We start from the raw sequence: 17,172 nt of genomic DNA, 5'->3' as shown, positions 1-17,172 counted from the left end.
CCTTTCACTACTTCCTCCGTCTCAATCTGTGCTCCCAGTCCCACCCTCTCCTGCTCCTCCACCTTAGGAAATTCCAGCTGATCCAGAAAGCACATCATTCTCTCCTTCCCATCCGGGGGCTGAGCTTCATATAATCTTTTGTAAAATGCCTTGAACACTCCATTCACTCTCTCTGCTCCCCGCTCCATCTCTCCCTCCTCATCTCTCACCCCCCCATCTCCCTCGCTGCTCCCCTTTTCCTCAGTTGGTGGGCCAGCAACCTGCTCACCTTCTCCCCGTATTCGTACTGTACACCCTGTGCCTTCCTCCATTGTGCCTCTGCATTACCCGTAGTCAACAAGTCAAATTCTACATGTAGCCTTTGCCTTTCCCTGTACAGTCCCTCCTCCGGTGCCTCCGCATATTGTCTGTCCACTCTCAGAAGTTCTTTCAACAACCGCTCCCTTTCCCTACCCTCCTGCTTTCCTTTATGTGCCCTAATAGATATCAGCTCCCCTCTAACCACTGCCTTCAGCGCCTCCCAGACCACTCCCACCTGTACCTCCCCATTATCATTGAGTTCCAAGTACCTTTCAATACACCCCCTCACCCTTAAACACACACCCTCATCTGCCAATAATCCCATGTCCATTCTCCAGGGTGGACGCTGTTGTTTTTTCTTCCCCTATCTCCAGGTCCACCCAATGTGGAGCATGATCCGAAATGGCTATAGCCGTGTACTCCGTCCCCGTCACCTTTGGGATCAGTGCCCTTCCCAAAACAAAAAGATCTATTCGTGAATAAACTTTGTGGACACAGGAGAAAAACAAAAACTCCTTACTCCTAGGTCTACTAAATCTCCAGGGGTCTACTCCTCCCATCTGCTCCATAAAGTCCTTAAGCACCCTATCTGTAGCCGGCCTCCTTCCGGTCCTGGACCTCGATCTGTCCAGCCCTGGGTCCAGCACCGTATTAAAATCTCCACCCATTACCAACTTCCCCACTTCTAGGTCCGGGATTCGTCCTAACATACGCCTCATAAAGTTGGCATCATCCCAGTTCGGGGCATACACGTTCACTAATACCACCGCCTCCCCTTGCAATTTGCCACTCACCATCACGTATCTGCCCCCACTATCCACCACTATAGTCTTTGCCTCAAACATTACCCGCTTCCCCACTAGTATGGCCACCCCCCTGCTTTTTGCGTCTAGCCCCGAATGAAACACCTGCCCCACCCATCCTTTGCGTAGTCTGACCTGGTCTATCAGCTTCAGATGCGTCTCCTGAAGCATAACCACATCTGCCTTAAGTTTCTTTAGGTGTGCGAGTACCCGTGCCCTCTTAATCGGCCCGTTCAGCCCTCTCACATTCCACGTGATCAACCGGGTTGGGGGGCTCTTTACCCCCCCCCCCCCTTGACGACTAGCCATCTCCTTTTTCAATCCAGCTCCTCACCCGGTTCCCACGTAGCCGTATCTCCCCCAAGCGGCGCCCCCCCCCCCCGCCCCGACCCCCCCCCCCATACCAGCTCCCCCTTCTCCCCAGCAGCAGCAACCCAGTTAACCCCCCCCTCCCCCGCTAGATCCCAAACTAGCGTAATTGCACCCCCCATGTTGCTCCCAGAAGTCAGCAAACTCTGGCCGACTTTGGCTTCCCCCCGTGACCTCGGCTCACACTGTGCGAGGCCCCCTCCTTCCTGCTTCCCTGTTCCCACCGTGATTACCATAGCGCGGGAACAAAGCCTTTTGGCCCCGCCCCCAATGGCCGACACCCTCAGCTCCTCATCCTCCCTCCCCCCCTCCCCCACGACATGGGGAAGAGAGAAAAGTTACAGGGTCGCAGGATTAACAACTTGGGAAGTCATCTCTTCCCTCTTTTCCCCCCCTTCATCCCACATATTCACCCCCCCACTTTGTTCCAAACGTTCTTTTTCTGGCCCGCTCACTCCAGTTTCTCCTCGACAATAAATGTCCACGCCTCATCTGCCGTTTCGAAGTAGTGGTGTTTCCCTTGATGTGTGACCCACAGTCTTGCCGGTTGCAGCATTCCAAATTTAATCTTCCGTTTGTGCAGCACCGCCTTGGCCCGATTAAAGCTTGCCCTCCTTCCCGTCACCTCCGCACTCCAATCTTGATATACACGGATCACCGCGTTCTCCCACCGACTGCTCCGAGTTTTCTTTGCCCATCTGAGGACCATCTCTCTGCCCTTGTATCGGAGAAATCTCGCCACAATGGCTCGAGGAATTTCTCCAGCCTTCGGTCTTCGCGCCATAACTCGATAGGCTCCCTCCACCTCCAGCGGACCCGTCGGGGCCTCCGATCCCATTAACGAGTACAGCATCGTGCTCACATATGCCCCGACGTCCGCCCCTTCTACACCTTCGGGAAGACCAAGAATCCTTAAATTCTTCCTCCTCGCATTATTCTCCAGCACCTCCAGCCTTTCCACACACCTTTTGTGTTGTGCCTCGTGCATCTCCGTTTTCACCACCAGGCCCTGTATGTCGTCCTCATTCTCAGCAGCCTTTGCCTTCAGGACCCAAAGCTCCTGTTCCTGGGTCTTTTGCTCCTCCTTTAGCCCCTCAATCGCTTGTAATATCGGGGCGAACAGCTCCTTCTTCATCTCCTTTTTGAGTTCTTCCACGCAACGCCGCAGGAACTCTTGTTGGTCAGGGCCCCATATTAAACTGCCTCCTTCCGACGCCATCTTGCTTTGTGCCTGCCTTCCTGGTCGCTGCTCCAGAGGATCCACCGCAATCCGGCCACTTTCCTCTCTTTTTTCCATCCGTGTCCAGGGGGGATTCCCTTCTGGATTACTGCACAGTGTTTTTTGCCGTTAAAATTGCCGTTGGGGCTCCTATCAAGAGCCCAAAAGTCCGTTCCACCGGGAGCTGCCGAAACGTGCGACTTAGCTGGTCATCGCCGCACCCGGAAGTCTCATCTGCCTTTTCATGTGTTCATCTGGGTCTGTCTGTGTGTGAAGTTCTCTGAAACTGATATTTTTCACTATGCTCAAAACCTGAGGAAATTACATTTCAATTTCCTGCCTTTTTCAGAAAGCTGTCAACCATAAAATTACATGAAATGGACTACTGCACCAGTCAGCAATCCCTGTTACTTTCAAATGAGTTTTGATGGATTTTTCTTCACATTAAGTAACACCTGCAATATACCAACAGTGCAGAATTATTTTGGAATATTTGTGCAGATGAAAGATAAGTATAGGAAATAATCTAATACCAAGTATTTAGGTAAAAAAACTGATCAAATATATATTCAAAAACACAAGCTGTCTATGGAAAATTATGAGACACACAACCTGCAGTAGCTAATTAGCAAGTCCAGACTAGAGGAGCTATTGGGCGCGATTCTCCGATGCCGCGCCGTTTGGGAGAATCGCCTGGCGCGCCATTTTTTTCACGCGACGCCGGTCCGACGCCTCCCGCGATGCACCCAAGCGGCGAGATCGGCACTATCTAGTTCTGCACGGCACAGTCCGGTGAATCGCCCGAGACACCCAAAATGGCGATTCTCCGCCATCCCCGCTATTCTCAGGCCCAGATGGGCCGAGCAGCCTGCCCAAAACTACGGCTTCTCGCTGGCGCCATCCACACCTGATCGCTGCTGGCTGGAACAGCGCGGGAACGCTGGTGGGGTGGCCTGTGGGGGAGCGGGGGGGGGGGTTCTTTCACCGGGGTAGGACTCAAAAGGGGTCTGGCCCGCGATCGGTGCCCACCGATCGGCGGGCCGGCCTCTCTGAAGGAGGACCTCCTTTCCTCCGCGCGCCGCAAGATCCATCCGACATCTTCTTGCGGGGCGGCTTCGGGGAGGACGACAACCACGCGGGTGACGCCAGTTAGGCGGTGGATGACACGGCGCCGCTTTTATGCGGCGCCAATGCCCGGCGCGTGCTGACGACGCTGCTTTAGTGACACGCCCCCCGAGTTTCTCGCGGCCCCGATCCTAGCCCATTTTCGGGCCCTGAATCGGTCGAGATCGGGGCCGTTTCGCGCCGGCGTGAACCTCGACGGCGTTCACGACGGCATGGGCACTTAGTCGCGGGCGCGGAGAATCGTGCCCAATTGTCCCATTATGGCTCATGATCATTCACAGGCGGACCAAGAATTACCAATAGCAGGAATCCTCTGCAATAGGCAACATGCAGAAGAAATCAGAGAGCTGGAGGGGTTTGGGGGGTTGAAAATGTGCACGCAAATACAAACTCTTACCTAATTGATGTGTCCCAGAAAATATTGTAGTATTGCTTTGACCCAGAATCTTCAAAGAAAATCAGATATATGATACAATTCAAGACAATGAAAGAACTTTTAGTTGATTCGCACCAATGACAGTCATAAGACTGAGTCTCCTCTGCTGTGTTGTACATATACCAAAATCTGTTGCATTGTAAATTAATTTGTGAACAAATGAAGTTAAAATTGTCATAAAAAATGAATTGGAATCCTTCATATCCTGCCTGGGCAACCATTTTATAGTGAACATATGGACTTGTCAAAAATAGCAAATGCTAGAAACACGGCTGAGGATAGACACACTGCAGTATTTTACTTTGCACTTGGCTCTTCTGCTGGTTAATAATCACCTTTTTATGTAATTTATGAAGATGTACTTTAGACTGTATTTAATATTGAGAATTTTTTAGCTGACGTATACATTTTTAAATACACATACATCGGGATAAAGAATGATTCAGTATGATTTGTTCGCATCTTACCTCTACGAAAAGGTTCAATGAGAACATCAGATCGATTACAAAGCTGCTTCAGCACCTCTGCTCCCTCAGGTTTCTTGATATTCAAGGCCACTGAGCGTTTGCCTCGACCCAACACATCAGCGGTAAATGCCCTTGTTCTATCAATGCGCACAACCTTGGCACCAAAATCGGCCAGAATCATTCCACACAAGGGAGATGGTGCCAGACCAGCGAGCTCAATTACTCGGATTCCTGCTAAAGCCATTCTGTTTCATCTGTGAAAGGAAAACAGTTCTATAACAATACCACAACAAATAAATTAAATATAGCTCTTGGGTATATAAACAGCAACCTGTTCATAATGGATATGAGAGGCGGTGCCACATTACTCTGTTGAATCTTTAATGCAGACCCTTAAAGCTCGATATTTACAAGGTTCCTGTAAAGGGAGGGTACAGAAAGGCGCATGCTAACCTGGTGCTGGAATGTTGATGGTGGTGGGGCTGCTGGTGGTGGTGGTGGTGGTGGTGATTGTGGGGGGGGGGGGGGGGGGAGATGGCAAAATTGACTTCAATAAACTCTGGTATTAAAAGTCTAATGATGACCATGAAACGATCATCATAAATACACAGCTAGTTCACTAATGCCCTTCATGGAAGGAATTCTACCATCCTTACCTGTTCTGACCTACATATGACCCTAGATCCACAGCAATGTGGTTGACTCTTAAATGCCCTTGAAATGTCCTGGCAAGTGTAAGGGCAGTTAGGATAAACAATAAATGCTGGTCCAGCCAGCAACACCTGTATCCCATGTATCAAATTCCCAATTTTTCATTCAATCTTCATCTTACTCAGCTAGGTCTCTTTCCCATGCGCCCCTTTCTATGCGCAGGTTTAAAACTGCTCTTTTTACATATAGAGCTTCTGATGACTCACTAGCTAGCTCAGCTTTCTGCTACACCCATTGGTGGCAACTACTGGATTATCACCCATTGGTGGCAACTACTTTCAGGTGATTGACAAAAAACTGCCACTTTAAGAATTCCTTGTTTAACTAGGCTATTAAACTAACATTGTTTTAAAGTAAGAATCTCGCTCTTAATCTAAATTGGATGTTAAGGAAAGCTCCAGCATAATTTACCACCTCTGCCAGATCCCTAACTCCTCACTCAATCGACGTCTCACTCAGCGTAATCTCGGGTCCGTTCACAACTTGTGCAAGCCGGTTTAAAACATCTTTTCTTATATACAGAGCCTCTGATGACTTATTAGGTAGTTTAGCTTTCTGCTACAATGATTATGGGCAAATATTTTCAAAAAAGACTGAAGCTCAACCCACGGAAAGATTAAGGTTCTACTTTAGTCTAATATGACACCCGAAATGTTAAATCATCTGTTCCCTACAGATTTCCCTACGTTTTTCCATCATTTTGTGTTTTTTGTCTCAGATATTGGAGATTGAATTTTGCTGCATCCATATCTGCAATAATTTTGAGTGATCAGGAAGTCCTGCCCATAACAAAATTTGTTCCCTAAATCAGAAGCTGAGTGCAAAATTTAGCCCCTTGTTAATGATCGCCCACTACAGGTAGCAGCTTGTACTGGAATTAAAGTCCACTGCCCTTCTAGTAATTTATTTAAAGTTAATGAGTAAGGGAATCCAAGAAACCTTGAACCCATTCATGAGTGGTATTCGGCAATGTTTTGGGGTAAGTGTGCACTTCTCTGTATTTGGTTCTGGCCCCCACTGCTGTGCCTGTCTCCAACCTGGTTCTATTGCTATTCTCAGGACTTAAATTCTGCAGTGGACAGGAATTTGCACAATAATTCTGCTGGATGAGAAATTCCAATTTACGTTTCATCCTTTGAAGCAGCATCATGGTATTGGAACTCAGATCGGTAACAGGAACTCTGGGGTGGTGTGTGGAGCGAAAAGTATGAAACTGATACCGGTTTAAAAAGTGTGCACCAATGCGTAGAAAACAGCTTGCAATTGATTTCTCCACATGAAATCTGGGAAAATCACCTCAAATCTTGCTACAGTCATTCATTATCCTTTAAGATGCCACTCTACCCATAATTTCACTGCATTTTCATAAGAACATAAGAAATGGGAGCAGGAATAGGCCATTGAGTCCTCGCTCCACTGTTGAATGAGATCATGGCTGGTTCTCCATTTCATTATCATTTTCCTGCACTACTCCCATCAGAATGCAGAGTTCTATCATTTGCATCTTGAACATACTCAACGACTGAACCTCCATAGCCCTTTGGGGCAGATAATTTCAACACTCTAAGATGTAGATTGTCAGATCCTGGGGAATTATCTGCTTAAAGTCCCATTAACTTCTCCAGTACTTTTTTTTAAACTAATATTTTTATTCAGAAAATTTTCAACAATTTTACAATACAAAACAACCCCAAACACCACCCCCCCCACCCCAGCACCCCACCCCCCTCAACAGTCAACGGTAACCAATTCCCGAATATGGAAGATGAACAAAGCCCAACAATTGTAGAACCCCTCACTCGCCACCCAGCACCCTCTTCACAAACCCCGCATCGTCCCAGTTGGGGCCATATACGCTCACCAGCACCAACCAGTTGGGGCCATATACGCTCGCCAGCACCAACCTCCCTCTAATGTCCCCATCACTACCACATACCTACCCCGATCCGCCACCACCTGCTCCATCTGAAACCTCACCCTGTTGCCCACCAATATCGCTACCCCCCCCCCCCCCCACCCCCGAGCCCTATTATCAAACCCCGTATAAAACACCTGACTCATCGAACCCTTCCCTAAGCCTCACCCGATCCTTCACCCTCAGCTTCACCGCATCAGTCTTTAAACGCTCCAAGTGTGCAAAAACTCTTGATCTCTTCACCGGTTTCCATAAACCCCTCACGTCACTATTCTGACCTGGGTGGTTCTCACAACCCCCACCATCCTTTCTATCTGCCATCATCATAACCTCGGGCGCTGCCCCTCTGGCCTGGCACATCCCATTTTTAAACTAATATTAATATTCCTCAGCTATACTAGTCCCTTGGTTCTCCACTATTTCTAGGAGGATTTTAGTATTTTCCACTGTGGAGACACAAAGTAATTATTTGGTTTCTCTGTCATTTCCTTATTTCCCATTATAAATTCTTCTGACTTCGCTCCTAATGAACCCACATTTGTTTTTGCTCACCTTTTCCTTTATGAAACCTACAGCTGTTTTTACAGTCCGTTTTTACGTTCTCATTTGAAACGTTCTGTTCAGTTCTCATAAAGTCAGCTTTGTAAGCTGAGATCTCAGAGAGAGTGGAGGGCAATCGCACTTTTTTTTATTTTTGAAGCAATAGCATGTCCACATCTTGGAAGCAAATAACCAAGGGTGTACTGAATATATCAAATTTTCATTATAAAGTTAAGAGTTTTACGTTCAAAAGCACAAGATGGCACCACAAATCAAAGTGGCATTCAAAGGACAAAGAACAAAGAACAAAGAAAAGTACAGCACAGGAACAGGCCCTTCGGCCCTCCAAGCTCATGTCGACCATGCTGCCCGACGAAACTACAATCTTCTACACTTCCTGGGTCCGTATACCTCTATTCCCATCCTATTCATGTATTTGTCAAGATGCCACTTAAATGTCACTATCGTCCCTGCTTCCACCACCTCCAACGGTAGCGAGTTCCAGGCACCCACTACCCTCTGTGTAAAAAACTTGCCTCGTACATCTACTCTAAACCTTGCCCCTCGCACCTTAAACCTATGCCCCCTAGTAATTGACCCCTCTACCCTGGGGAAAAGCCTCTGACTAGCCACTCTGTCTATGCCCCTCATAATTTTGTAGACCTCTATCAGGTCGCCCCTCAACCTCCGTCGTTCAAGTGAGAACAAACCGAGTTTATTCAACCGCTCCTCATAGCTAATGCCCTCCATACCAGGCAACATTCTGGTAAATCTCTTCTGCACCCTCTCTAAAGCCTCCACATCCTTCTGGTAGTGTGGCGACCAGAATTGAACACTATACTCCAAGTGTGGCCTAACTAAGTTTCTATACAGCTGCAACATGACTTGCCAATTCTTATACTCAATGCCCCGGCCAATGAAGGCAGGCATGCCGTATGCCTTCTTGACTATCTTCTCCACCTGTGTTGCCCCTTTCAGTGACCTGTGGACCTGTACACCTAGATCTCTCTGACTTTCAATACTCTTGAGGGTTCTACCATTCACTATATATTCCCTACCTGCATGAGACATTCCAAAATCCATTACCTCACATTTGTCCGGATTAAACTCCATCTGCCATCACTCTGCCCAAGTCTCCAAACAATCTAAATCCTGCTGTATCCTCTGACAGTCCTCATCGCTATCCGCAATTCCACCAACCTTTGTGTCGTCTGCAAACGTACCAATCAGACCAGTTACATTTTCCTCCAAATCATTTATATATACTACAAACAGCAACGGTCCCAGCACTGATCCCTGCGGAACACCACTAGTCACAGCCCTCCAATTAGAAAAGCATCCTTCCATTGCTACTCTCTGCCTTCTGACCTAGCCAGTTCTGTATCCACCTTGCCAGCTCACCCCTGATCCCGTGTGACTTCATCTTTTGTACTAGTCTACCATGAGGGACCTTGTCAAAGGCCTTACTGAAGTCCATATAGACAACATCCACTGCCCTACCTGCATCAATTATCTTTGTGACCTCCTCGAAAAACTCTATCAAGTTAGTGAGACACGACCTCCCCTTCACAAAACCATGCTGCCTTTCACTAATACGTGCATTTGCTTCCAAATGGGAGTAGATCCTGTCTCGAAGAATTCTCTCCAGTAATTTCCCCACCACTGACGTAAGGCACACCGGCCTGTAGTTCCCTGGATTATCATTGCTCCCCTTCTTAAACAGAGGAACAACATTGGCTATTATCCAGTCCTCCGGGATATCACCTGAAGACAGTGAGGATGCAAAGATTTCTGTCAAGGCCTCAGCAATTTCCTCTCTAGCCTCCTTCAGTATTTTGGAGTAGATCCCATCAGGCCCTGGGGACTTATCTACCTTAATATTTTTCAAGACGCCCAACACCTCGTCTTTTTGGATCTCAATGTGACCCAAGCTATCTACACACCCTTCTCCAGACTCAACATCTACCAATTCCTTCTCTTTGGTGAATACTGATGCAAAGTATTCATTTAGTACCTCACCCATTTCCTCTAGCTCCACACATAGATTCCCTTGCCTATCCTTCAGTGGGCCAACCCTTTCCCGAGCTACCCTCTTGCTTTTTATGTACGTGTAAAAAGCCTTGGGATTTTCCTTTCCCCTATTTGCCAATGACTTTTCGTGACCCCCCCTTCAAGCCCTCCTGACTCCCTGCTTAAGTTCCTTCCCACTTTCCTTATATTCCACACAGGCTTCGTCTGTTCCCAGCCTTTTAGCCCTGACAAATGCCTCCTTTGTCTTTTTGACGAGACCGACAATATCTCTCGTTATCCAAGGTTCCCGAAAATTGCCGTATTTATCCTTCATCCTCACAGGAACATGCCGGTCCTGAATTCCTTTCAACTGCCACTTGAAAGCCTCCCACATGTCAGATGTTGATTTACCCTCAAACATCCGCCCCCCAATCTAGGTTCTTCAGTACCCTCCTAATATTGTTATGATTAGCCTTCCCCCAATTTAGCACATTCACCCTAGGACCACTCTTATCCTTGTCCACCAGCACTTTAAAACTTACTGAATTGTGGTCACTGTTTCCGAAATGCTCCCCTACTGAAACTTCTACCACCTGGCCGGGCTCATTCCCAATACCAGGTCCAGTACCATCCCTTTCCTAGTTGGACTGTCTACATATTGTTTTAAGAACCCCTCCTGGATGCTCCTTACAAACTCTGCCCCGTCTAAGCCCCTGGCACTAAGCGAGTCCCAGTCAATATTGGGGAAGTTGAAGTCTCCCATCAGCGCAACCCTGTTGTTTTTACTCTTTTCCAAAATCTGTCTACCTATCTGCTCCTCTATCTCCCGCTGGTTGTTGGGAGGCCTGTCGTAAACCCCCAACATTGTGACTGCACCCTTCTTATTCCTGATCTCTACCCATATAGCCTCACTGCCCTCTAAGGTGTCCTCCCGTAGTACAGCTATGATATCCTCCCTAGCCAGTAGCGCAACTCCGCCACCCCTTTTACATCCCCCTCTATCCCGCCTGAAACATCTAAATCCTGGAACGTTTAGCTGCCTATCCTGCCCTTCCCTCAACCAGATCTCTGTAATGGCAACAACATCATTAAGGGCAGCACGGTAGCATTGTGGATAGCACAATTGCTTCACAGCTCCAGGGTCCCAGGTTCGATTCCGGCTTGGGTCACTGTCTGTGCGGAGTCTGCACATCCTCCCCGTGTGTGCGTGGGTTTCCTCCGGGTGCTCCGGTTTCCTCCCACAGTCCAAAGATGTGCAGGTTAGGTGGATTGGCCATGATAAATTGCCCTTAGTGTCCAAAATTGCCCTGAGTGTTGGATGGTGTTACAGGGTTATGGGCATAGGGTGGAGGTGTTGACCTTGGGTAGGGTGCTCTTTCCAAGAGCCGGTGCAGTCTCGATGGGCTGAATGGCCTCCTTCTGCACTGTAAATTCTATGATAATCTATGGTAGTTCCAAGTACTAATCCAAGCTCTAAGTTCATCTGCCTTACCCGTAATACTTCTTGCATTAAAACATATGCACTTCAGGCCACCAGACCCGCTGTGTTCAGCAACTTCACCCTGTCTGCTCTGCCTCAGAGCCATACTGTCCCTATTCCATAGTTCTCCCTCAATGCTCTCACCTTCTGACCTATTGCTCCCGTGCCCACCCCCTTGCCATACTAGTTTAAACCCTCCCGTGTGACACTAGCAAACCTCGCGGCCAGGGTATTTATGCCTCTCCAGTTTAGGTGCAACCCATCCTTCTTATATAGGTCACACCTGCCCCGGAAGAGCTCCCAGTGGTCCAGATAACGGAAACCCTCCCTCCTACACCAGCTGTTTAGCCACGTGTTTAGCTGCTCTATCTTCCTATTTCTAGCCTCACTGGCACGTGGCACAGGGAGTAATCCTGAGATTACAACCCTAGAGTTCCTGTCTTTTAACTTTCTGCCTAGCTCCCTGAAGTACTGCTGCAGGACCTCATGCCCCTTCCTGCCTATGTCATTAGTACCAATATGTACAACGATCTCTGCCTGTTTGCCCTCCCCCTTCAGGATGCCCTCTACCCGTTCGGAGACATCCTGGACCCTGGCACCAAGGAGGCAACATACCATCCAGGAGTCTCTTTCATGTCCACAGAAGTGCCTATCTGTGCCCCTGACTATAGAGTCCCCTATGACTATTGCTCTTCTGCGCTTTGACCCTCCCTTCTGAACATCAGAGCCAGCCGTGGTGCCACTGCTCTGGCTGCAGCTGTTATCCCCTGATAGGCTATCCCCCCCCGACAGTATCCAAAGGGGTATACCTGTTCGAGAGGGGGACAACCACAGGGGATTCCTGCACTGACTGCCTGCCCTTTCTCGTGGTCACCCATTTCTCTGCCTGCACCTTGGGTGTGACCACATTTATATAACTGCTATCTATGACGCTTTCAGCCACCTGCATGCTCCTAAGTGCATCCAATTGCTGCTCCAACTGAACCATGCGGTCTGTGAGGAGCTCCAGTTGGGTGCACTTTCTGCAGATGAAGCCATCCGGGACGCTGGAAGCCTCCCGGACCTGCCACATCTCACAGTCAGAGCACTGCACCCCTCTAACTGACATTGCGTCAATTAATTAGTAAATTAAAGTTAAAAGTTAAAATTTAAAGAAAAAGTTACTGTTAACTATATGTTTCCTAGCACTAGATTTCTACTATAAATATGAAAGCTAAATACAGTACTCTCCGATCTCTGGCTTAGATACCCCTCTAAATTATAATTAAGTCATTATGTTTAATTAGTTTACGATTGCTTAATTTTTAAAGTTTAGTGTAGATTCCCAACCAGCCAATCAGGTCACAGCTTTTCTGTGATGTCACTTTAGTTTCCCCCCCCCCCCCCAACACACACAATTTGAAAAGGTAATAAAAGTAAAAATGAGTAAAAATCACTTACTTACCTTCTGAGGGTCTCAGATGCTCTCAGGTTCTCTCCCTGCAGATTAAAGGTTACAGGCCAGAAGAAACGAAGTATTAATTTCTATAATGCTTTTCATAATCTCTCGGTGTTTCAAAGTGTTCTACATACAATTTTTTTTTTAATGTATTTTATTCCAAATTTATATAAAAGGTTACAAAAAAGACAATTCAGGGAGCAAACTCCCAAACACACAACTATATAGTTTGTACAAACTTTTTCCTTTTTCACCCAGCTCCTCCCTCATACCTCTCCCCCCTCCCCCCCCCAACGATGAACAACTCCTCAAACACGGCTACGAACATCCCCCAAGCTTGCCTCAAAGTCCTCCGCTGAACCCCTTAATTCAAACTTGATCTTTTTCAGCCAATGAAAGTAATTTAAGTCCCCCAGCCAGGCCGCTAACCCCGGTGGCGTTACTGACTGCCACTCAACAGAATATTTTGCTGGGCAATCAGAGAGGCGAAGACCACAACGTCGGCCTTCCTCCCCTCCATCAGCTCCGGCCTCTCCGATATCCCAAATATCGCCATCCACGGGTCCGGCTCAATCTCCCTCCCCCACTATCCTTGTTAGTATCGCGAACACTTCCACCCAGAACCTCTCCAATGTTTTGCAGCCCCAGAATATATGTGCGTGATTCGCTGGTCCCCACCCACACTTCTCGCACTCGTCTGCCACACTCTGGAAGAACCCACTTACTCATGCCCAAGTCATATGTATCCTGGGTACCACCTTGAGCTGCATCAGGCTCATCCTTGCGCACGAGGAAGTTGCATTTACTCTTCGTAGTGCTTCACTCCATACACCCCAATTTATCTCCCCTCCCAGCTCCCCCTCCCACTTCTCCTTAATCTTCACCATCCCTCACCTCCATGTTCTGTGAAGAGGGCTCTTCACAGACCTCCCCCTCCCCACCCAAACAAAGACTCACCTCACACCACAGGTCACTTCCCCCAAAGACAAACAAAAAGAAAAAACACAGCCACAGGCAGCAGGAGGGGGAGAGTGGGAACAGCCATCCCCTTACAAACTCTTCACCCCTGTTATCCTTTGTCAATCCAACAGAAAAAAGAAAACCCCTCCACACAGGAGGAAAAGAAAAACATCCTCCCTCCAACCCCCATGCTACCCGTATTCTCCATTATTCCAGAGTGCCAGCACCTCCGTTCCCCAAAATTGTTCAGTTGTTCCCAGTCTGCGCTCCTTGATAAAGTCATTTGCCGCTTCTGGGGTCTCAAAATAATATTCCCGGCCTTCATAAGTCACCCATAGTTTCACTGGATAGAGCACCCCAAACCTGATCTGCTATCGATATAACACCGCCTTGACCCTATTGATCACCGCATGCCGTTTTGCCAGTTCAACTCCAATGTCCTGGTACATTCAGATCTTGTTCACCTCCCATTCGCAGTTACGTTTCTCCCTGGCCCACTGCAAGATCTTCTCTTTCTCCAGAAACTTGTGGAACCTTACGATCACCGCCCGTGGCGGCTCCCTGGCTCTTGGCTTCTGCCTCAGAGACCTGTGGGCTCTGTCCACCTCAGGCCTTGTCCAGAGCCCCTCTACCACCAGCCCTTCCAGCATCCTCAAAACATACCTTGTGGCACTCGCACCTTCCACTCTTTCAGGCAGGTCAACTATTCGCAGATTCTCCCACCTCGATCTATATTCCTGCTCCTCCATCTTTGCTCTCAACATCTTGTAACGATCTCCTAAGAGCCCCACATTTGCTTACTGTGCAACCACTCTATTGCTGTGTTCGGAGATCACCCTCTCGATCTCTCAGATCTGTGACCCCTGAGTCTCCAGACATTTTTTGACCGTCTCCATCGTGCCCTTCAGGGTACCAAAGCCCCTTCAATGGCCTTCAATCGATTCTCTGCTGGCGGAACTCTTCCTTGATGAAGGCCATCAATGTTCTATGTGGGGCTTTCCAACTTGCACTGACCCTTCCCCCTCCGCCGTCTTTCTACTAGCTGCTGTGCCACAGGTCTCTTCCAACATCATGGCCAGAACCTTCACCTTCTTCAGCCGGGTTTGGTAACCAGCAGACATGCCACACCCAGGGCGAACTTCTCCAGCCTTCAGTTACATATTTCCGTCGAGTTACACCCGATTTTGGGTAAAAAGAGCTCTTTTCTACGCCTTCAAGCAGGAGCTGCCCTGTGTGCGACCACTCACACCATTTCCACCACCGGAAGTCCATGTTCTACATACAATTAAGTACTTTTTGAAAAGAACTGTTCTAATACTAAATGGGCTAAAGGACTATTATCTATTATGTTAGGCCAGCACTGAGTGGTGAACTGACAGAGATCCATAAAATAATTGAAGGGGAGGTTAGTGCCACTATTGATAAATTATTCTAATTATTCTGAGCAGGATAATGCAAGTTTAAATGATCTTGGTGTGGGAACATATTGGGTATTAGACAATTCTTTCCCAGAGAATTGTGAGCTTCTGGTTGTCAGCCTGTGTTGTGCACGCTGCAGCTTTCAAGAGGAAGCTGGATCGGTCCATCACTTGGGATCAGGGGAGGGACGTCTGGGTGCTCCGGTTTCCTCCCACAAGTCCTGAAAGACGTGCTTGCTGGGTGAATTGGACATTATGACTTCTCCCTCACTGTAACCGAACAGGCGCCGTAGTGTGGTGACTAGTGGATTTTCACAGTAACTTTATTGCAGTGTTAATGTGCGCCTACTTGTGACACTAATAAAGATTTATTTTTATTAATGATCCCGATACTGCAGTGCGGGATAGACCAGCTAGTCTTTTGCTTGACTATGTTCATTGGAATGAACTTCAGGAATGCTTTGTGGCAATTACTGTGACAATATTTTGCATTATAGAATTCACATGAAAACCAAAGCGTGGAAATTATTATTGGTGACTTCAGCAAAAAAAATGCTTGTCTCATTTGTATTACATTCTTGTCAGATGCCTTAACTGAGGGGCATTTCAGCTTAAAATGCTGTTAAGATAGAGTATCATACTAATATTATTAAAAAATATTTTTGGGCTAATAGACCGCCAGGAAAAACACAATTCACCACAAAAGTTTCAAATCCAGTTAGATGGTAGATATTCTCCCATATGAGGTAGTGCGCAGATTAGAAAATATAGGTCCAAACCATCCGGTCTCCAGATAGTCTATGGGCACCTCAGAAGTCCCAAAGCAATGACTCTGTGGGAATTGCCCAGGAAGTTTGAGTTTCCAATCGGCAATTTCCCTCCCCCCTGGGAACCTCCAAAAAAGTCTCCAACTCTGAGTTAGAATCAGAGGCTTCAGACCGTTCTGACTTACTTATCTGGGTAGTTACCCAGGGAATGGTGGACAGATTAAAACCTAGTCTTACACCTGGGTAACAACCGAACTGCCCCCCTCCCCTGACTCTCTCCTCAACCCAACTCTCCCCCCGATCCTCCACCCTCTGACTACCAACCCCAGATCCTTAAACTCCCCACTCTTAATCTTAAAGGCCTCAATTAGGTTCCCCAGTCATCCCCTTTCTAGAGATGAGAACCTCATCCTTTTCAATCCTTCTGTTTTTAGGCTATAATAGAAATAGACTCAAATCCACTTCTCTACACGTCCAGTGCAATCAGATTACAGCTATTATAGAATCTTTGTTCAGTGAGAGTTTGTGGCTTAATCAGGCTTAGTGATCAATACTCTTATTACATGCGGAGGTGCTGTGGAGGAAGGCACAGGGGGTGAGGTATGAGTATGGGGAAAAAGCTAGTCGCCTGTTGGCCCATCAGCTGCGAAAGAGGACAGCGGCGAGGGAGATAGGGGGAATTAGAGACGAAAAGGGAGCTACGGTGCGGAGAGCAGGGAAGATAAACGAGGTGTTTAAGACCTTCTACGAAGGACTGTATAGGTCCCAACCCCCGGAGGGAAAAGAGGAGATGCGGCCGTTCCTGGATCAATTGAGGTTCCCGAGGGTGGAGGAGCAGGAGATGGAAGGCCTCGGGGCACCAATTGGGGTGGACGAGGTTATTAAGGGGCTGGGAAATATGCAGGCAGGGAAGGCTCCGGGACCAGATGGGTTCCCGGTGGAATTTTATAGAAAATATGTGGACCTGCTGGCCCCGCTGTTGGTGAGGACTTTTAACGAGGCCAGGGAAGGAGGGACTTTACCCCCGACAATGTCGGAGGCGACGATATCGCTAATTTTGAAGCGGGATAAAGATCCGCTGCAGTGCGGGTCCTATAGACCTATCTCACTATTGAATGTGGATGCCAAATTGCTGACAAAGGTGCTGGCATCGAGGATAGAGGACTGTGTCCCGGGGGTGGTGCACGAAGACTAGACAGGGTTCGTAAAGGGGA

The 17,172-nt window shown here is 47.9% G+C and overlaps 1 protein-coding gene across 6 annotated transcripts in view; it reads right to left on the bottom strand.

Moving 5' to 3' along the window:
- The window catches only part of amacr (alpha-methylacyl-CoA racemase), a 172,993-nt gene that overhangs the window by 125,824 nt on the left and 29,997 nt on the right, over nucleotides 1-17,172 (bottom strand). For 3 of the 6 annotated variants that reach the window (XM_072497315.1, XM_072497319.1, XM_072497320.1), the window contains exons 1-2: nucleotides 5,845-5,929; nucleotides 4,720-4,973 (exon numbers count right to left, since the gene is read on the bottom strand). In XM_072497315.1, the coding sequence (XP_072353416.1) occupies nucleotides 4,720-4,963 (244 nt within the window). In that variant the 5' untranslated portion in view covers nucleotides 4,964-4,973; nucleotides 5,845-5,929. Of the gene's footprint in view, nucleotides 1-4,719; nucleotides 4,974-5,841; nucleotides 5,935-12,819; nucleotides 12,855-17,172 lie in introns of those variants that run through there. The other 3 variants (XM_072497317.1, XM_072497316.1, XM_072497318.1) reach the window with 3 other exon arrangements.

The sequence above is a fragment of the Scyliorhinus torazame genome, chromosome 3 (genome assembly GCF_047496885.1).
Source record: "Scyliorhinus torazame isolate Kashiwa2021f chromosome 3, sScyTor2.1, whole genome shotgun sequence".
NCBI classification, from domain to species: Eukaryota; Metazoa; Chordata; class Chondrichthyes; order Carcharhiniformes; family Scyliorhinidae; genus Scyliorhinus; species Scyliorhinus torazame.
The sequence above is the reverse complement of the archived record's forward strand: the minus strand, read 5'-3'. Positions and strand labels throughout refer to the sequence as shown.